The following is a 23,255-nucleotide window of genomic DNA, read 5'->3' as shown; positions in this document are numbered from 1 at the left end:
ACGTTCAGAAGTTAAAATTTTATTATCATTACTTAATTAGCAATGCGAAAATACCAGTACCTAGTCAGACTTTACACATAATTATTAAATATCTTTTTATATTATGTAAGTTTAGCATTATGTTACGATATTCATCATTCCGGCTTATTTTATTTATTGTATTACACAAGTTCCAAAGATCTGGAATACCATAGAGAAAATAGTAACAATGGACACAAATGATAAATAAAATTATGGAAAGTACGCCACCACGCACAGTTTATTAATCTTGCCATTCCTGATGGCACGCAAATTTCTCGAATCTATACGTTAATTGCATGACAATATGAACTGAGGCACGCGTCTTTGTGACTGACGATCTACATAATATGAACCCGAGCGCCTCCCCCAAGGTACCTAGCCAACGTCACAATCGCTTACGCTTCGTTAACGTATCGTAGCTAGCTCTCCCTATCGCTCTTCTGTAGCGGCGCGACAGAGCCAGGCTGTTTCGATCGCCACCGATTGTCCCATCGGCTAGACCGGGCAGTTACTTCCATTGATAAACGACACGGAAAGTTTTTCCATCTACGGAGGCAAAGGAAATGAAGAAAATATTGTACGTGACTAGCAAATGTAGTGAATACCGGATCTGATTAAAATGATAATTGTTTTGTCTACAGTGAGGTTATGCGCGTGACTGGGGGCCGATTTTTGAGTCTCACGCGTTCGAATTCAGAAAATTGTCACTGAAAATAATAGGCAATTCACCCTTTTCAACCGGTATGTTAGTGACAGTGAGACTCAAAAATCGGCCCCCTGAACTCTTTGATTTTTCAGGATTATATTGACGGTTTTATATAAGTCCATACTAATATTATAAATGGGAAAGTGTGCGTGTCTGTTTGTTTTTCCGTCTGTCACGGCAACACGGAGCAACGAATTCACGAGATTTTTTAAGTGGAGATAGTTGAAGGGATGGAGAATGACATAGGCTACTTTTTTGTCTCTTACCCCCCACTTCCCTAAAATAGGGGGTGGAAATTTGTATGGAGCATTCCGCAATTTTCGAAATTCATATAAAATAGAAGCGATGAGGTAGTTAGTTATATTTGAGTGTCACATAATCAATTAGGTAAGTTATAAATATTTGGAACTGAAGTAATTGATATTTTAAAGAGAAGTAAGTACCTAACAAGCAAATGTGATAGCCAATAACCACTCAAAATTTTCATAAAGTGTATTTTGATAAGACAGTAGAAAAAAATAATCTTACTACTAAGTCTTAATTTTCATTCAAGCATATTTTTAATGAATATATCGCTATTTGTATAATTTGAAAAAACTAAAAGCGGGATGCTTAAAACTAGATAAACTTGAGCGCATCCAAAATATTTGCATTCGGTTCATATTTGGGTTACGCAAGTATGACCATGTTTCTCACTTTCGCTCACAGCTCAAGTGGCTCCCTATTCGCTATCGTCGTAACCATCATATCTTGTCCCTCTTGTATTGCATTTTATTTCTTCCTACAACTCCCCAGTATCTCAAGGCGCGTTTTAGTTACCTTAATTCTGTAAGGTTGTCCCGCAGTCTACTTTTGTCTGTCCCATCTTCTTCTTCAAAATTTTACAACTCCTCTTTTACTTTCAAAGATGTTCGACTCTGGAACTCTCTACCTTCGGGCATTAGACGGGCTCAATTTATTTCTATTTATCTCTCCCTTAGTGATCGTATTGCTATTTTTACTCTGTGGTTGGTATGATTGCTGTATATTGTTGGTTTGTTACTATATATCTGTCTTGCTGTATATTACTATTTAAGTATGTTTATGTAAGTCTATTTATATTCTCTTATATGTGTATGTTTATTCAATTTGTGTGTTGGAAATTAGAATAAGTATGATTTTTCATTTCGAAGCACCTACTCTTTCTGATTATGTTTTTTTTTTATTTCCGCCACCCAAAGGTTGTCTGGTAGAGATCGCTCTTTAGCGATAAGACCGCCTGTTGTCTGCCTCTATTTATAATCATTTGCGTTGTCTCCGCTGTATCTTTTTTCTGTATCTCTTGCTGAGGTGTGCCAATAAAGAGTATTCTATCTATCTAGATGACGCTGTTTCGCAGCCTGGAAGTGACCAAAATCATATTTTCACCAAATATGTTTGCGTGTTTTTATTTTTTATGAGAACAAATGACATGTTTCTTTATTTTAATATCATGATATCTCGTCAGTACACATTTTGAAAAAAATAAATTTGTAGGCATCATCAGTTTACTAGTTATGATAGTATTTAATAGGTGGCGATAAAAAATTGAGGTACGAATCTTTAGTATGAAGATTGTAAATATAAATCATCCTTGATAATACTAGTCATAGTACAGAGAAGTACTTCAACCCTTCACAAGTGACTGCACTTGTCAAGTTGTCACTAAGGCCGTGCCCTTGCCGCGTGCACCGCAGCAAGGCTGACTGCATTGTGATGCACCAGGTCACGGCTGCGGGTGCACCGGGATCAGTGATTCACAGCCTCATTTAGTAACGTCACATTTATATATCTATTGTAGACTGCAGGTGACGTTAGTAGTCAACCACATTTTGCTCTTCTGTTTTTTGGTATGCAGTAGAGATGGGCCGATTCGGCATATTCGGCAAGTTTTTCAGTGTTCGTATTCGGCCGAATAATTCGGTTGCATTGCCGAATATTTAACCGAATAAACAAAGTAAATAACTAATTGAGATCTTACGTATTCCATTGGATAATAAGCTCCGAGCTTACGAGCTTTCTAAGGAACTACCTAAAAATGCGTCAAAATATAAACAAAATTGTTTTGTAAAAAAAATGAAAAACCGTAGTTCAAGAGTTGAGAAGAGTTCAGAGTTGTTTTAACTAAGTTTTAGTTATCCACTAAATAATAAGAACATAGTTGTAGTATGTATAACTATTATCAATAATTTCATAGTTTTAATCTTAACATTCGCTTTAAAAATATGTCGTAACCGAATATTCGGCCGAATGTTCGGTTCGGTAAGAGCTGAACCGAATGTTCGGCCGAATATTCGTAATCGGCAAAGTCCATATTCGGCCCATCTCTAGTATGCAGTATTATACAGCATGCTTACTGATGTCGACAAAATCTCCTCACTTAAGCTGCATACTGACAGTATACTGGCAAAAGGTGTTTTGGTCCGCATTTATTTGCATATTAAATAATAAAACATTTAGAAACTACTTACGTCAAAGAAAATCGAGCATGTTGGTCATTATATTTTTGCCGCCATGGCCAACCCATGGTGTACTAAACTATTGCGAGTAGTAAGCTCGGAACCAGCCTAGGACCTTGCATTCATGCATTAAACACCAGCGCTCGCGGCTATCACAAACTATCTCCATTGGCCATCAATATTGGACACTGTTAGGGTTACCACTGCGATTTTGGAACATTTTACTTTTAATAGGCACAAAAATTGGGAGATAGTGCGTTCCATTGACAATCAAATACTAAATTATCTCTAAAGTTTTCTTCCAATCTCGTGAAGCTTTATATCAATCTTTCCAATTTCTAAAACAGACTGCTTTTGGTCAATGGAAGTTAACACACATTTACAATTTAGGTACCCTTTGTCACTGTTTGAATTAACATTTGTTTACTTTTCAATCTTTTCCAATTAAATTTTGCATCTCGTTTTATCTTAGTTTTAATAACAGTTAAAGTTTAGTTGAAACCCTAATAATATAAGTTAGGTTTTTATAAATACATACATACAACATACATACAATCACGCCCGTATCCCATAAAGGGGCAGGCAGAACACATGAAACTACTAAAGCTTCAGTGCCACTCTTGGCAAATAAGGGGTTGAAAGAAAAAGAAACTGTGACATAAATAGTTTAGTTAGTTTAGTTTAGTTAGTTTAGTTTTTATAAATAACCTGCTTATATTTTTTTATTGTTCTGTTCCTAGGTGTTTTATAATATTTAACTATTATATGCAAAAAACCTAGTCAAAATAAAAGTTTTTAACTAATAATATTTTAAATTAAGGCACATTTTCATCAAAATAAATTGCACTGATCACTTCCAATTTGAGGCAGCCCTACATCCCCCGTTGAAACAATGAAGTGTTTTAGGCCGGAGTTCGTACAATACAATATTTAGACGGCACTAATGGGGAGTATCGCCTTGTGGCACACAATACCTTCTATCGGCACATCTCGATTCTCGACGTGTACCGCCGTGTTCTTTTGGATTGCCGTCGCTTGTGGGTCGTGGGGGAGTTGAACTGTCAGGGAAACCAGTGAAACTGTAGGTATTCTGAACTTCAAAATATTCTCGATTTTTAGGGTTCCGTAGTCAACTAGGAACCCTTATAGTTTCGCCATGTCTGTCTGTCCGTCCGTCCGTCCGTCCGTCCGCGGATAATCTCAGCAACCGTTAGCACTAGAAAGCTGAAATTTGGTACAAATATGTATATCAATCACGCTAATAAAGTGCAAAAATAAAAAATGGAAAAAAATGTTTTATTAGGGTACCCCCCTCACATGTAAAGTGGGGGCTGATATTTTTTTTCATTCCAACCCCAACGTGTGATATATTGTTGGATAGGTATTTAAAAATGAATAAGGGTTTACTAAGATCGTTTTTTGATAATATTAATATTTTCGGAAATAATTGCTCCTAAAGGAAAAAAAAGTGCGTCCCCCCCCTCTAACTTTTGAACCATATGTTTAAAAAATATGAAAAAAATCACAAAAGTAGAACTTTATAAAGACTTTCTAGGAAAATTGTTTTGAACTTGATAGGTTCAGTAGTTTTTGAGAAAAATATTGAAAACTACGGAACCCTACACTGAGCGTGGCCCGACACGCTCTTGGCCGGTTTTTTTTTACTAATCTTATGACTATTCGACCCATAGGCAAATCTAAGTCCGTTTATTTATAGTAGTTTTTCTCAAAATGAACAAACCTAATAAGTCGTGGTTTCCAAGATTGCTACTCGCAGTTTGGTATTATTGGCGCTTCGCCAATATTTTTTAGGCTCTTATTAGTTCACTCAGTACAATTAGATTGATACAATATAAGTATATACATAGGGATACATCGGATTGTTATAGATAGATAGCATTTTTCAAGCCCCTAGACCGTGTAATTTAAATATTCTGCATTCTGCAATATTACACAAAACCTTTACTAACACTCGTACTTATCCACCTAAATCTTTCTCAAGAAACTATTTAATTGAACGTTTTGAAAGACCGAACCAGTAGTCAAAACTGAACGCAAATCTTGTTTAATAATCCTACACACTACGTAGGTATCAGATATTCATACCCATTGAGAGCCACCTTAAAATGGTCTACATTTGAGCGCAGAACTCAACTAAATACAGTGTGAATGTACCCGTCTACCAGGGCGGCCGCAATAGATCACAAGTTTGACAACACACGTAAACTGCCTTTTTGCGGTCTTATCGGTGGACGACCGATCAATGAACACGTACTGGTATAGTTTCCTTTAAGGAAAACGGCTGTCAATGCTCTTATCAGCTCGACGCTAAGTTGACTCGGGTTTTTCTATTTATACATTGAATGTACTTTTAGATAGGTATTTTTAGTGGTACAAATGTAGGTAGCTCATGTTAATATCGGGGCTCATGCACCGCGACACCAAGCCCTGAGTACTGACAGCCAAGAGTACAATTGCTGACGCACCGCGTCAATACGGAAAAGCGATAGAGAGGGTGAGATAAATACTGTTCGTTACGTAGTGACAACGATAGTGCACTTGACTACAGGGCCAGTGCTCTCATGAGACAAACCGTCTAGGTTCTGCAGATTCTGAACGTCCATCTGTATTCCAAGCAACACTATTAAAATAAATTAACTGAAAATATTTGCAACCTCGGTTTATTTCCGCATTCAATTATTTTTAAATCCCAAAATATGACTTATCTGCCAACCTGCCTAGGCCGACTTCTCATTTGTGAAACTGGCCCGAAAGGTCGCACCAAATAAAGGCAGGGCCAAAAGCGGGAGGCGAACGAAATTAAAATTATGGAACCACCTTGACTTGGCCAAAATGTCGATGAACGATCTTTTATTGAATTATGGTTAATGACATTGGGTGCGCCCTGTAAGGAAACTGACGAATTGCACCATGTTTTGGATCATTCTTCGATTAGAAAATACAATTGTTCGAGCATTTGAAGGTATTGTATTAACCTTTGTCTTATTGACCAAGCAAGCGTTCGAAAATATTTCCAGACAAAAATACTTGTGATGGACGATGTTGTGTGCCGTATTTCTTGGCCGATTGTCGTGAATTTTTTTAAGCAATTTCGGTACCTAGTTAAATTGTTTTTTCTGCCATAAATTTTTGGACAGTATTCAAAACGGAGGAAATTAGAATAAAATATTTAAACGCCAGTAAGTTTGTAATGTCCATTATGTTTAAACTTAACACAAATACTACCTAATACATATTACACATTATTATACTAGAAGCATCAAAACAATTATTAAGTAATGAATTATTCCACAGCTAATTAAGTTCCATTTTAATTTCAATGCAACAAAAACCAAACTTCTTATAAAACAAGCTACTTAGTCTTGAAAGTCTTGAAACCAAGAGTGATGCATCGATAACACGCGGAGCACAAATACCGTAGAACGACGAATGTTCCAACCATTTGTAGCGATTGAAATCGAGAGTTGTGTATTACAGTGAAGAAGCTTTACGTTTTTTACTAAAACTTTGCTGTGTGGTTCTGCTGGATTTGTTATTCTATCTCTAAAACTGTTTTTGGCAAGATATAAGTACATACGGCACTACTTGGTTCAATCATTACAATACATACTAAATAGTTAGGTTAAAGTTTAGTTTGCAACCAGTGACATGAAGTACGAAAATAAATGTGACCTTTTATTACAAAAGGACCCTTTTTCTTCAAGAGAAATAAACACGTTAGGATCTGTTATTCAAATGTTTTCCTTTATGCGTAAGAAGAATAAGGACCCTTCAGGCATGTAATGCCACAAATAACTATTTACATAGGTTCTAAAGACCTCATAATATGTTTGAACCATTTGTGTCATATGAAATCGAGAGTGGCGCTGCGCCGGCGCATTGTAAGCAAAGTGGCCCGCTGACCGGGCTGACCCTTCAGCAAGGCCGCCACTTGTTCGGGATGCTTTGTGCGATGTAAACAATAAACATTCTAGTTCTTGAGCGATAGTGAATTACGCTTGTCAAATTTATGACAAGCCCTGTGTAATCTATGCAAATGCACAGTATCTACCTGCTTAAGGTTGATTGATAGAAACTCAATAGAAAGACGCTTCAGGCCAAAATTAGAAGTCAGTTTCTCTAATTAAACAGAATTAGATCTGCAGTTTTTTATAAATATACATATCTAAGTACCTTCATGGTAAAATTAAATACAGAAAAATACAGTATGTGTGTTTTTAATGTGATTTAGAAGAATAAATGTGAATTCGAGAATCCAATGCTCTATTTTCCAAAGAAAACGTCAAGTAGCTTAGTATCGGCTTAAAAAAGCGTTATTTACAACAAGACACAATTTCAAATCAATTTAATAAAAATCACATGCCTACAATTTAAAATTATGGCTACAATTTTAATTTAATTATTATTTTAATTTTTTTTTTAATTATTCTCACTTCGGCACAAACACACACTTACAAGTTATAAACGTAATAATTATGTACATTTAGTAAACGTTGTCATTGATTCATTCTCAAAGGATAAACTAATTACGCTAATCCAGGTACACATTGAATAACCACAAGCGTGAAATCGAATCCCAGATCGGAATTAAACTTGCATTGATGTTCCAGTTGCATGCGAATTATCCACGCAAATTAGGAATACAAGTCAATTCGAACTATCACTGATATCATAACCATTAAGACATCTGAAATCATTCGGATATTTTGCATTTCGCTCATGCTGCACTGTTGCATTGACGTGGGTGAGACGCATGATGTCTGAAATGGCATTTTTTGCATATCGTTCTGATATCGGTCTACGTTTGAATTGACCTAATAGTCAACATCAAATATTTGAACCTTATTACCATACATTAAAGATACAACAAACATTTGACCACCTAATAGCACGGCAATGCATCGCTGCATAATTTAGCGTAGTGAAATTACGTGATCATTATTCAATGCACAATTTATGTAAAAGGCAGTAACCGCTTTGAATAATCGTAACCATACATCATTTTATGTCAAGAAACGTCGAAGCTTTAACCAACGTAACCGTTTGCAGGAATGACTTTAACATGCGTACATTACTCTTTATTGTTTTTCGTTGTTTGTTTAACATAAGTGAGGTAAGGATGCGTATACGCAAGGACCTTTGCGCGGATCGTGGTTACGCAATGGACCTATATTACTTTGAGTACGAGTACTAAAAATACTGCTCTACTTTTGTAATAAGTACCTTTTGAGGTATAGTTATTTTTGTTGTGAGAAGTTTTTAGTTGACACATGACATGAGTACATTAAATTTGCCTATATGAAGTATGAATGAGTTGAAACGAGACTACTTTTTATTAACACTGCACTGGGGCCATTTTTAACCCCCGACGCAAAAACGAAGGGATGTTCTAAGATTGACGTGTCTGTATGTCTGTCTGTCTGTCTGTCCGTCCGTCTGTCTGTCTGTCTGTCTGTCTCTCTGTCCGTCCGTCTGTCTATCTGTCTGCCTGTTTGTGTGTCTGTCTGTGGCATCGTAGCTCCCGAACGGATGAACCGATTTAGATTTAGTTTTTTTGGTCTGAGTTAGTCGGGAGTGTTCTTAGCCATGTTACATGAAAATCGGTCTACTATGTCGCGGTCGGGGTTTTTTTCAAAATTTTAATTTTGTGGTTAGGTTATTTATTCCAGATACAAATATTGTTATATGGTAGAGTTAGCAATATTTGTCGCATAACAAAAATTCTAATACAATTTTCGTTTGATTAAAAACGTGGTTCAGATTAAAAGCAAAGTTTTTTGCAGCTGACGTTTGGTGTCAAGTCTTGAAGTCACCAGAATGCGCTATTGAGAATATGCAGAATTGCGCTATATTGTCAGTATTTCGACAGGTCCATCTCCATGTTGCATGTTTCCCACAACGAATGCGAGTAACACACTACATAACACTAGCAAATAGCAACATATAGGTAGCAGGTACAATCACCTTGGTCCGAGGATCGCCTGTCCGTGAGTCACTGCGGCCTGAAATGCGATGCGCTATATTGTCAGTATTTCGACAGGTCCATCTCCATGTTGCAAGTTTCCCACAACTAATACGAGTAACACACTACATAACACTAGCAAATAGCAACATATAGGTAGCAGGTACAATCACCTTGGTCCGAGGATCGCCTGTCCGTGAGTCACTGCGGCCTGAAATGCGATACACAGCCGGCCTAGCCGAAGTGATAATCGTTAATGCTACGTGGCGATATAACCGCAGTCTGGCTCTGTCACGCCACTACAGAAGAGAGATAGAGAGACCTAGCTACGATACGCTTACGAAGCAAACGCGATTGAGGCGTTGGCTATACCCTGGCCACTTACAAGTTACAATAACACTGCCTTGACTGATTTGTGCGATAGCCGCCGTAAGTTACTTAATAGTCGATACAATTATGCCATGCTTGTGCAATGTAAAGGGATCCTTATCTTTTTCCGCAGTGTTTTGTCGGTATCACAGAGCAAACAGTTTAGAACTACTTGAAAGCATATTAACATAATAAGTTATTGCACACTAAGAATAATTAATTGGACGGTTCGAACTTGAAGATAATTTTACGAAATTAGATGGTAACTTTAAGGTTTGGATAATATATAGAGGTGCAGCTGCTATTCGGCCAACCAATATTAGTTTAATGATTGAGATATCATTTGAGATCAAATAAGCTCTTAAATCGAAATAAATGTCAAAATTGACACATGGCTTAGCGACCTCCCTGAAACATTGTTAACATCGGGTAACGTATGTAGTTTTTTTATGAAAATTAATTTTGCGTTCACTTTTCTTAGAAACACATAAATCAGTATGCAAGCGTGTAGGTAAGTTACCGTGAGCCCATTCCAACAATGCCAAACAAGTCTAATAAATATACAATGAACACGTCAAGCGTCGTTTGCCGAATTTAAATATTTTACACCTTGAAAACATGGCGACGCGATGTCAACAATACCTTCTGTTGACTTTATGAAATTTTCATGTTTATTGCACAGCATTCATTTTTTTTATTGGTTTCCTATTTTTAACATTTATTAAGCTGCTTCTGATATTGCTTGGACAATCGTAGACAAACAAGTCTCTAGTGTGCCATGACTTAAATATCAGATTACTCGTATCACCATACGTTTTTAGGGTTCCGTACCAAAAAGGTACAACAGGAACCCTTATGGTGCGACTCTGTCCGTCTGTCACATTCCTAAATATCTCGAGAACTACTAATGCTATCAACTTGAAATTTGGAATAGTTGTGAACATTGTAAACCACTACAAATAGAAAGTATATTTTTTTTAAATATATTAATTTTAATTGTAGAAAATGGTCAAAATGAAAGTCAAGTGGGGTATCGTTGGAAAGAGCTCAAATTGAACGTAAATAAGCTTTTTTTTTGTTGTGGAAAAAATGAATTTTGAAGGAAAATGTAAAAAAAAATACCGTTATTAAATTATGACCTATATCTGCATGACAAAATCCTTAAATCAAACCCTTACATGTATATGTCGCAGTAAGATAGATAAAACCGTTATATAGTTATAACCCTAGGAATATAATTATACGTCGTAACATAGTTAAACGAAAGCCATTAATTGCTATCTTACTAGGAATATAACTATAATACGTTACTAGTTTAGTCATATAGTTATATGACTGGATTCAGTCTAGTGAAATGATTGTAGGTAGGAGTGCGACGGTGCGGCAGAGGTATAGTTATAACCCTAGGGATATAATTATATGCCGTAACATAGCTAAACAAAAGCGATTCATAACCATTTTACTAGGAATATAATTATAATACGGTAGGTACTAGTTTAGTTATATAATTATATCACTGGATTAAACTTAATCTAGGGATATAATTATAATACGTCTCTAAGTGGGACTGGAACCGGAAGTCCCGGTTCTTTATAGTTCTATACCAAAAAAAAATCAAAAGGAACCCTTATGTCGCGACTCTGTCCATCCGTCTGTGTGTTTAGAGAGAATAAGCACATTGAATTGGAAATAATTAACAAATTCTTGCCCTAAACAATTCTTCACTGTGGTTTGTTTGTTTAACGCATATAATTATATCCCTAGGGTTATAACTATACCTCCGCCGCACCGCCACACTCCTGTCTACAATCATTTCACTAAACTGAATCCAGTCATATAATTATTTGACTAAACTAGTAACGTATTATAGTTATATTCCTAGTAAGATAGCAATAAATTGCTTTCGTTTAACTATGTTACGACATATAATTATATCCCTAGGGTTATAACTATATAACGGCTTTATCTATCTTACTGCGACATATACATTGTCAAGGTAAATTTTGTTAGCGCGATGTAGAAACTGTTCCTCCCGGTACAGCGCCATCTCAAGTCTTATTTAGTAAACTTTGTTGTATGAAATAACTTAATTGAAGTAATGAAGGTACAAACACGAAAGAGGTAGATAATTACCTATGTTTATTTAAAAAATAATTAAGTATCCACAAAAAAATTGAGCTGGCAAAATCTAGAATATTGTTCCAAGGGATTTGTTTGCCCTAACTGCACATTTCCACCATCGGCGATGGTGTAGAAATGCGGCAGTGGTATGGTATTTACACGATCGGCGCTCCCACGGCTTGGCGCAGCAAGGTGAACCGGCTATTCTTAAATCGTCGCACTTGCCGCGCTGACGCAACAGCTGATCGATACCGCTTACATCCTTAATGCCATTTGAGCATTGTTTTATCATAGCTGTAAATATTTACGTACTTTGATATAGTTTTACGAAATGTAGGAAATGTTTTACAAGCGTATATTTATGCGCGTGTAAAACATGGTGACGGGTTAAGTACCTACTATGACTATTTGCAAATCAAGTCGGAAAAATTACACTGACTAAATGCTCTAGGTAATCGAAAACGCTGCCGAAGCCAAGGAGATATAAGTATTAACAAAATGTATGATGAAATTGTCTGTCTTTTATAAATTGAAATTCCTTTATTGCCAGAGAAACGAATTAACAAATTAGCAATTAGGTACAAAAAAAACTTAACTAATACTAAATTAAATCCAAGTACTAAATTTAGACTAAAGTTTAGTCTTAGTTTCTTATATAATTATGTAAATATGTTAAAAACTAAATTAAATGTAAGTATGTATGGTTTATAAGCATACAAAAAAGTTCGCGATGTCATTATGCCTGTCTTTTAAGGGTAGATTTTTTATGTAGTTTATATACATATACAGGTATTTAATCAAAGGAATGAAAACATATTTACCAACACTCAAAATAATTGTCGTTAAAGAATAAAAACGTATAAACGTAAGTACATTAATTTAAATTTTAGTAAAATAATTAGGATTTAGATCCTACAAATAATATTATCAATAATTGATTTAAATTAAATATGGGTACTTGGCTACTTTAAGACATGTATTTGTAAAAAGATTAAAATAGTAGTATCCTTTGATTTTAATTATTCTAATATTTATTTAAATGTAAATGTCAGTCTTGATTGTATTAATCGGCAATAAACTACATATTACGGAACCATTCTAGCTAGTTCGCAGAAATATAATATAAATGCAAAACTAGAAGAACAAGTTTATATCTAGCAATGATTTCATTATTGGTTTGTCGGGGTCGTCTTTCCGTTATAACCTCATAAGTTTCGTTTAAAAATGGATTCAAAACCTGATATCTCTCACTCAATTTTGCAATATTTGATTTAAAATTTGCAGGATTTTTACCTAACGTTCATTTATTGACATTATAAATCAGTAATTTAACTAATGAACTTTGGCCGCAGTTATAAATAAAGTTTAATATTCATAAAAATATATTTCAAAATGAATGATTACATAAATTTTTTTACATAGAAATAGTACCTAATAAATAATGTAAGTTTTCATGGTCTAATAACGAAATATTTTTTTTAAATTAGGTCAGTACCTACCTAATATATGAGAGAACTAAAAAAAATCATTATACTTCTACCGTTCCAGGCAAAAATTCATCTTTTTTTTTATATACTACGTCGGTGGCAAACAAGCGTACGGCCCGCCTGATGTAAAGCGGACACCGTAACCTATGGACGCCTGCAACTCAAACAGTGTCACATGCTCGTTGCCACCCCATTAGAAACTTCGCATCACACATCATAGCATCTTGGGGCTTTTTGAAACTGCGGCACCGCGACCGATAGCAAAAAGTAATCGTGGAAGCGGTAAAGTTTTCCATTTTTCCTTCAATTTAAAAGTTAACAATTGTTCCGTGGGACTCAGTCAATCTGTGTAATATATAATATTTATACTATTTACTTATAATATTTATTTTATTTATTTGACACATGTTTCTAATCTAAATATTTGTTGGTAGTATCGCATACAGACATTAAGTGTTACAATAGTTCAACTATTTAATACTTTACTTTCTATTAATATAGATATCACGGTGTCGGTGGGTGGGTCACTGCAGCGCAAATGGTTACGCACATTCTGAAACCTAAAATGGTGGTGCATTGTGCCATTTGTGCCGTTTTAGTGGATTTATTCCTTACGGAGGTTTCTAAAACAGGTGTAAACTTGGAGCACACTAAGTTACCTACAAATCTTATCAAAAACGGGTCGTACTCTGGATACAAAAAGCGCATAAATATCATTTTCCCCTCACTAGTTCGGAAACACGTGTTTTGTCCTTTAATATCAGCGGGTAAAAACGCATTTTATCCACTAGTGGGTAAAGTAATTTGACCTTGAATAAAGTCAAATTAACTGCTTTTAAATTGATAAAAGTAGGTGAATCTAGTAATAAAGATGATTTACCACCTGTGGAACTACTGGAAGCAGTGATAAACGCATTTTTTGTGTTGTAGTTTCCTCGCTATAGTGAGGGGAAAAGTTTTGTGTTACACTCGGGTGCAAATGTATTTTACTTCTCGTGTGTTAAAAAACTCGCAAGTTCAGGATTCTATTCTCGAACCACTCGCTTCGCTCGTGGTTCAACTATAGAATCCTTTCGCTTGCTCGTTTTTCAATTCCACACTCGGCGTTAAAATACAACTTTGCCCCCTTGTATAACAAATAACTATTTAGTTTCCAAATACGTACAATTTGCTTTATTTACGTATTACATACATGAAGAATATGTACATGGCGTACCTATTATTGTCTAAGGCCCTCTCTAAAACATGATCATCGCTGAAAATATCACCAACGATACACTGTAAGTACCTACACATATCAGGTTTTACCTCGTCTCGTAAACAATACTAAAAAGTAAAGATAGGTACTAAAGATACACCATTAATGGGTATACTGACACCTTCATCACTTGTCGTTCCATTCTTTCATAACTAAATTAATTGCCAGTTCGAAACAATGACATGATTGAATTTTTGCGTCTCGTGAGACTCATTCAATTCATTCATAGCTGAATGATGCAGTTAGTAGCAATTTTATAATAAGATTGCTATTTAATAGGTATTTTCAAGGCTCTGCTAAATTCATCGCGTTGCACATGCAAGCTGTAACAAAGGCTTCTGCTGAAGTAGGTACCTATTAATTACCCTTTGAGTGAGTAATGTGCAATAAAAACAATAAATATGTCATTTTTATGGCACGTGTATTTAATACCTTTATGTATATGTATGTGTATTGTATTTTATTTGCTACATCCTTACCTTAGGTACCTACTGTGTCAGTACATGACTTACAATAAAAAAATACTAACTAAGCAACCCTTCCTCTACTTAAAAAATAGAGGTAAGGGAATAAATTTTCAAGTGTACTTACATTTATCAATTTATGCTACATACAAATTGTCTGGAAGATATCAGTTGATTGATGTGTGTATTATACAGTAGAGTGTAGAGTACCTAGTTTGCATTGTTTTGTATAGTATTTTATTTGTATGTGTTGCTGTTGATTAACTCATAGTTAAAAGATGATTAACTTTACCACGTCTATGTTTGAAAATGATACTTCGTTATTTATTGCAACATTTATTGAGATAAAAAATCTATATTTATAGATAGATATTATATAGGTATATAAGCTGTATTAACCACTTTGCTATATGCCTATATTCGATTCAGAATGATTTATTTACCTACAATCCCAGGGGCGTATTGTGGAGAGTTTTAATTTTGTTATTAAAATAACTAGTACTTAATATTTTGCCATACGAATTTGCAGTTACCAATACCCAACTATGTATATCATACTTTTATGTGCATAAGAATAACGAGTTATTTCTGTATACTGCTGAAACGACATTCAGTCCAGAGCTAGGTTAAGTAGAAGTACCTAATTTAGATAAAATGTTTTACGCAGTGTAACACAGTGTACATTACTGGCCAGTAAACTAAAACATCTACGTCATCAATTCATCATACTCTCATTAATTCAGTCCATCAAACGCTGAAACACGATCTAATGATTTTATCTACTTAATAGCTTATTTCTATTATACTTATTGCATAATATAACCCAATCCAAAACACACTGCACGTGCACACACACAATCACTGCACATCCCACAACACAATTTTCGCTTTTTTATTCGTATTTATCGTAATCGTTTCGCGCGAGAAGGCCACACGTCGGAAGCAGAGAACTGCACTAAGCCACTAAGCCATTGTATGCAGGTGAATAGTATCCATTTGACTTATAATAGCCATTCACGGCATTCACATAGTAAGCGAGCGATGCTACTGAGCGCAGTACTGAATTCGGCAATACTTATACAATCAGAAAATCACGCCAAGGTGATAAGATTTGCATTGCTAATTTGTGTACATTTAATAAAAGTCAATTCGTACACCGAACATCAGTTTATCCGTAAGATGTCATTGTGACTTCGTGAGTCTCGCCCGCTACGTGTAAGCAAGAGCAAAATGAACATAGAAGACAAGTATAAGTAGGATGACGAAGTAAGAACTGTCAAAGATCGAAACTGAGACCAAAGTTGAAACAATTTCAAGTGCCATTGAGAGTATTAAATTCTGAAATGATATATGAAAACTGAAATGTAACCGTTTAATCGTAGCGGATATCACTACTGTATCCTCTAAACACAACTTTTTGTGTTGAAAAGATTAGTCCGTTAAACTTAAATTGAGTAGTAAGCCGCTAGTGGCCGCTGTCCAGTTAAAAAATGGTTACTATAAATTAAAAAATGTATTTTTGTCCGCCTCTTTTGGGATGTATCATTCTTCACTTTCGCACCCTTCAGCAGTCTTTAAGCGTAAGTGAAATGATAGGTCTATGGAAATGAACGATATCCGAATGATATCCTTCAGGTGTCCTAATGATATCAGTGTAGGAATCGGCTTGTAAGAAACTAGTACCTATGTCTAGAGACGCACTTTGTACATCTTCGGCAATTAGCATGCGTGACGACAGTTATATGCCTACTTATTGGATGCCACTAAACTGTGTATTCATTTTCTGAATGTAATAATTATACCCAAATATTTTCGAGGATTAGCTTTTTAAATTAACGTAGATGTTTTTTTACATTTGACGGAGCTACCGCAAAATGTAATTGTGATGTGTGTCATCATGTCATCAACTTCATTTCACGAATTTCATGAAAAAAAAAGATTTCACATATCACATAACTACATACGAGTATACTACACAAAATTTTTGATACCTAATTAATATATATTATCATACGTTTGAATACTTTTATGGAACATGTTACACCGCTTATTTAAATTTTAAATAATTTTCAGATCTACATTGAAGATACCTGGGAACATTTAACCGGTCTAAGCTTTTTCGAGCATTTCTTAGGTATGAAATTTTTATAATAATTCTGTGTCAGGTTGAAGTCACAATTCTTCCAAATAGATACCCTGAAATAATGTACGGACAAGGCCTGGTGAATTTGGTGATCTTTCGCGAAACTCCGAATTTAAAAATTCTATAGTAACTGTCTATCACTTTTCCATAACAGTTGAGCGATAGAGATGCAAATATTATGAACACAGGACTTTCGCGGTAAGCCCTCTGCCTCGCGGCAAACTATGTAGTGAAGAGGACGGGCAGTTGCGCAACGCGTCGCGCTACAATAGACGACGCTTGAGAGGAAAAGGGGACAGCAGATTTTCCTTACAACCGCAGTCCTCATTTTACTCTGTGGAAATTGACTTTTTCATTTTTTTTTCATAGTTATACTTCGTATATTTCGATGTAATATATTTTTCATCACACCCGCACTTTAAATGTGCTATTGCACGCAGGCGGAGCGTGAGTTATAAAAAATTCGTTCTCCCAAGGGAATAATGAAATTTCTTGTACCGTACTTAACTTTTTTACATCTATTTACATATTTTTTACATTGCGAATGTGATGAAAAACATTGTATGTAACTCGGGGAGTATGAATATTACTAACTCGAGTCTTTAAATCTAAAAAACTTACTCTTGTTAGTAATGTTCAACTTCCTCCCCTTGTTGCACAATGTACTATAAATAGTTACCATAATAGGCCTATGCTATACCTCCACATTCGACTTTTCTCTTTTATTTGATTACCCGCGTTGTACGATAGAAGCAGAAACACTATTTTAAATAGATTTATATTGACCAGGATATAGACCGCGATTAGCGTTTTGTTTTTTGTGAATAAGTATAAATCTAACTGTAAGTACCTAACAGTGAATTATTCAAAACTCTGAATATTTTCAATGCTTCTGACTCTTATACTAATTTTAAAAATGCGGTTGGCTGAGGTTAATCGTCACAAAACCGTATTAGAATATGAAATGGAGGAAAATAAGGTCTACGTTTGTATGAAATAGTGATTTCGCGCGGCCCATCTACTTTCGTCTTCACAAGTGCTTTAGGCGATGTAGGCGTAAAAGGTAATAATCTGTCCTAAAGATGATACGTGTCTACTTTGTACATAGTTATGTACTATATGAAGATACCTACTAAGATACTATGATACATATAGCTAATCTATACATATGTATAGTGTTCGAGCAAATGAGTAGTTATCGCGCATCCAAAGGAATACAGTGAACTTCAGGGCATTTTAGGGTGTTTACTAAGGAAAACTAAGGACCATGTTGTTGTTCTAAGCTTACTTGATGGACTGAACATTGACATTCAGCAGTAAATTATGTCACTTACCAATCAGTAACATTTATTACCTACTATTGGAACTTGCACACTCCTTTTTGATGTGTACTTTAAACACAGCAAAAGGGAGTGTACAAGTTTCTATTGAGTTGGTGCGCATGTGACACACCTTGAGTTGCAGGCGTCCATAGGCTACGGTGTCTGCTTTCCATCAGGCGGTCACCGTATGCTTGTTTGCCTCCGACGTAGTATAAAAAAAATTGCCAACGGTGTTACAGGCTACGGGGGTTTATCTTAAATTCTCTTTAATTACTCTTTAACTGGTATCAAATACATATGCAACTCCGTATAGATAGTTAAGAAAAAAACGTACCTCAAAACCATACAGAAAAGGTACGGTGGCCTAGACGGCGATACACCTTTAGGGGACGCTCGGCTAGATGGTGCTAATATTTAATATTTGACATTTTGACACATCATGCTAAGAATAATAAATAAATAAATACATAAATATTATAGGACATTCTTATACAGGTTGACTGGGGCCCACGGTAAGCTCAAGAAGGCTTGTGTTGTGGGTACTCAGACAACGATATAAATATAATATATAAATACTTATATACATAGAAAACATCCATGCTCATCACACAAATAAATGCCCATACCGGGATTCGATCCCGGGACCGCAGCGTAGCAGGCAGGGTCACTACCGACTGCGCTAGACCGGTCGTCAAAAGTGAAGAATATGGGCCAAATTGTCAAAACTGAGGTTCAACAGTTTTAAGCTTGTGTCGAGAGATGGCAGTCTATGCACTGTGATTACCACGTGATTACACATTTTACTTTGACAGTAACTCTCTATAATGGTCGATCCTCTTTGCTGGTACTTAGAAACAAACAGTTGGTACATATACATACGTTGGCTAAAGCCTCTTCATATGTGGCAGGGTGCAGGGGCGACGCCGGAGGCGTCTCGTGTGAGAGGGCTGTTATCGGCATGTCAGCGCATCACACCTGGAATGAGAAGACGTTTTTATTAATTACTAGCTTTTGCTCGCGGCTTCGCTTGCGTTAGAAAGAGACAAAAAGTAGCCTATGCCACTCTCCGTCCCTTCAAGTATCTCACTTAAAAAATCACGTCATTGGAAATATTTTTTTATGTACAGAAAATCTTTTTTTAAACCAGTTTAAAAAAGATTTCCCCCCCCCCAGGGATTTTTATTAATTTCTTAATCTTTCGAATTGCGGAAACAAATTTTTCGAAATTCATGAGAAAATTAACTCCGAGGCACAATCATATTGGGAGAACAATATACCAATGTCAACGATTACATATGGGCCTATGACGTCCGTAGACTGTGAACGGACTTTTTCAACGCATAAATGGGTCCTAAATTCACGTCGTTATAGGCTCACACCTGAAAATTTAGAAAAAATTTTGGTCATTCTATTTTATTGGCGAAAGTAATTTTCGTAATAATAATCATTAACTAATTTGTCACTGGATATAAATTATATGGTCCAATAAATTTATAAAACACTTACAATTTTTTTATTAACATAAGGAAGTCTCTGCTGTACGGAACAGGGTTACATTTTCGAAATGACGGGCGTTTGTCCGATCCTTGTTTATCACTTTTCGACCTTATATGTGTTTAAAATAGAGTCGAAATGTGGTAAACCACTTTCTTGGCTGACCGTACGAGTACATTTTTATATACACTGATATTTGAAATCTCACACAATACATAATCTTAAAACATACATAATACATTAAATTAAACTTCCTGCAATTCCTGCTCCAAGTTTGTCGGAAAACCCTCGATCTTTAGGGATCAAAGACCTTGCCTAACCGCAGAATCTACGGTTTTTCCTTCAGGTGAAAAACCTTATAGACTACGCCATCAAAATTCTCGTAACACCAAGTGACACTCAAAACATCGATACAATCGTACGACCTTGCACGATGGCGACCGAGTGTCGGCTGTACAAACACATTACCATACGGAGACGCATGACTAACGAGCACTGACACGGCGAACCACGCGCCACTTTGTAGTAAACTTGGTTTAGACAGAGGGATACGCTCAAGAACTAGTGGAAAATGATTTTCCTATTTTTTTCTTTTATTTTATTTTCATTAAAGAGGGCTTAGCGTGTACAAAGAGATAATAGTTAGGGAAATAGACCTATTAGTAATATCGATGTGACTTTTCATTCGCACCAGCGGGCCGATTTTTGAGTCTCACGCGTTCGAATTCAGAAAATTGTCACTGAAAATAATAGGCAAGTTACCGTTTTCAACCGGTATTTAGTGACAGTGAGACTCAAAAATCGGCCCCCTGGGGATCGATTTTTAAATTTCGAACGCAGGAATTCGCCGTTCGAATGTCTGTGGAAAACATAATGCTATTTTTCAAAAGGACGGCTAGTAATCTTAAAACCAGTGGTAAATTACCACTGGTTTTCGATTCTGTTAGTAAATTTTAAATCGCTAGTAGTGGAGATATTATTGAAGGAATTTCACGAAATCGAATGGCTGAGATTCATAAATCGGCCCCCTGGCAATCCAATCGCTACAAATAGTCAGACTACGCTACGCAGAATGCAAAACAAAACTGCTGTATTTTTTTTTAATACAATACCTACATCCAAGCAGAGCAAGCTACGACAGTTACAATACACGTATAGTAAGTAGCACTAAATATATTTCACCACACCAACACGAACAAAATACTGACTATATAACCTAACCACAAAATTAAAATTTTTAAAAACCCCCGACCGCGATATAGGTGACCGATTTTCATGAAACATGGCTAAGAACACTCCCGACTAACACAGCTTTCAAATAAAAAAAACTAAATCGAAATCGGTTCATCCGTTCGGGAGCTACGATGCCACAGATAGACACACACACAGACAGACAAACAGACAGACAGACAGACAGACAGACAGACAGACAGACAGACACGTCAAACTTATAACACCCCTTCGTTTTTACGTCGGGGGTTAAAAACATGAAAAATCCATCAATTTATTCAATATTTATAATTGATGAAAATCATCATTTATAGTGAAATCTATATACCTGCCCGCTTAAGACATAAGTTAAAATTTGTATGAAATTACTTTGCACTCTTGTGGATAAAATGCAATTCTGCTATCTGTTTTCGAATAGCAAAGAGAGTATTTACCAGTTGATGTGAAAAATATATTAGTGTCAAAGAAAAAGCTTTGTTTTGAAAGATTCATTATTTCTAGAAAGTATGTCCAATACTTGATTAACCAAAAAACTAACTATATAGTTGTTTATTGAATTATCCATGAAAATATACTTTAGATATACCACGGTCATTCAGTGTATACTAACTTTCTTAAAAGTTTCCTTTGCCGATATAACTGGTTTGGTGGGAAGATTTCGAGATATTTGTTGTGAAACAGTTAATCTTTTCTTCTAGAAAATAAATTGACAATGATTGGCAGGAAGAGAAAACCGCGAGGTAATAGGTTCGCCTTTTATGCTTCGTCTGATTTTCATCCCATGTACAGTCAGCTAGAGATAGTTGAGCTCCCACATACAAGTTTATTTGCAAAATGGGGTCAGATAACTCTGCAACTGACAGTACATGGTCATAATAAGAATGTTTTGCCATATACCCATGTCCTTATAATTTTAGAAAATCAGTATTACACATTACTTTTTTTATCTGAAATAAATATTTTTTCATTTTCATTTTCAACCTGTCTATTGGTTTGATATCTGCAGTGCCCCCGCCAAGTCTAGTACGATTTATCTTGATAAATTGTATAATCAAACAATGTACAATTTCAAATCAATTAGGTTGAAAATGAAAATGAAAAACATATTTATTTCAGATAAGTAGGTATAAAAGGAAACTTGCAACTTGTAATATATTGCAACATACTGAATTATTTTCACGAACTACTTAAACTAAAGATTTTTTTAGAGTAAAAGTTTCAAAACGAACACGCGAGCACGTATATTTAATTCGACATTATATGTTTGTAGGAAGAATGTATAAGATAAAGAATGAGTATATCAGAGGAAGCCTGAAAGTAGCACCGATAGTTGAAAAAGTAAGAGCGAATCGACTAGCATGGTATGAACATGTAATGCGGAGGGATGAAACGCATGTGACGAGAAAGATATTACGAATGAATGTGGATGGTGGTGGAAGTAACGGGAGGGGAAAACCGAAGATAGAGGTGGATGGACTGTGTGAGACATGATATGGAACTAAAACAAGTTAATGAGGAGATGACGAGGGACAGAGATGTATGGAAGAGAAAGACATGCTGCGCCGACCCCAAGTGACTGGGATAAGGGCAAGAGAATGATGATATTTTTGTAGGAAACCATTTTAATAGACATTTTTTTATTAGAACAGATAGTTTTGTCAACGTGAACAGTTTCTTGTAAAATATTCATCGAATCATGTCCGATCATTCATTGTTTGATTTGTTGAACTTGTACGTGTCATACTTATACATTTCTGTCACCCACCTGTCGTCTACAAACATGTAAGATCCAGTAGGTGTGATAAATACATACATACCTACAATACCTACTCGTAATGACGTCATATCAGAGACGAGTTAGTTACAAAATACTGCTAATCTCCTAAACAATAATAATAATTTTATTGTGCAATTTACTTAACACAGCAAAAGGGAGTGTACAAGTTTCTAACGGGTTGGCAACGCGCATGTGACACTCCTTGAGTTGCAGGCGTCCATAGGTTACGGTGGCCGCTTTTCATCAGGCGGACCGTATGCTTGTTTGCCACCGACGTAGTATACAATAAAGATTAAAAAAATAAAAAATCAATGCCATTCGACCTTATTAATATGATGGATAGTCTAAATACAGAATTCTATAGCAAATTGATACATTTGATACTAACGAGCGATTTTTGATC

The 23,255-nt window shown here is 35.7% G+C and overlaps 1 protein-coding gene across 2 annotated transcripts in view; it reads right to left on the bottom strand.

Moving 5' to 3' along the window:
- Window positions 1-23,255, bottom strand: part of LOC125230045 (serine/arginine repetitive matrix protein 1) — a 176,546-nt gene that overhangs the window by 120,891 nt on the left and 32,400 nt on the right. The window contains exon 2 of one of the 2 annotated variants that reach the window (XM_048135027.1): window positions 19,231-19,326. In XM_048135027.1, coding sequence (XP_047990984.1) covers window positions 19,231-19,311 — 81 coding nt within the window. In that variant the 5' untranslated portion in view covers window positions 19,312-19,326. Of the gene's footprint in view, window positions 1-15,709; window positions 15,912-19,230; window positions 19,327-23,255 lie in introns of those variants that run through there. The other variant, XM_048135026.1, reaches the window with a different exon arrangement.

The sequence above is a fragment of the Leguminivora glycinivorella genome, chromosome 10, assembly GCF_023078275.1.
Source record: "Leguminivora glycinivorella isolate SPB_JAAS2020 chromosome 10, LegGlyc_1.1, whole genome shotgun sequence".
NCBI lineage: Eukaryota > Metazoa > Arthropoda > Insecta > Lepidoptera > Tortricidae > Leguminivora > Leguminivora glycinivorella.
This window is presented reverse-complemented; position numbering and strand designations above follow the sequence as displayed.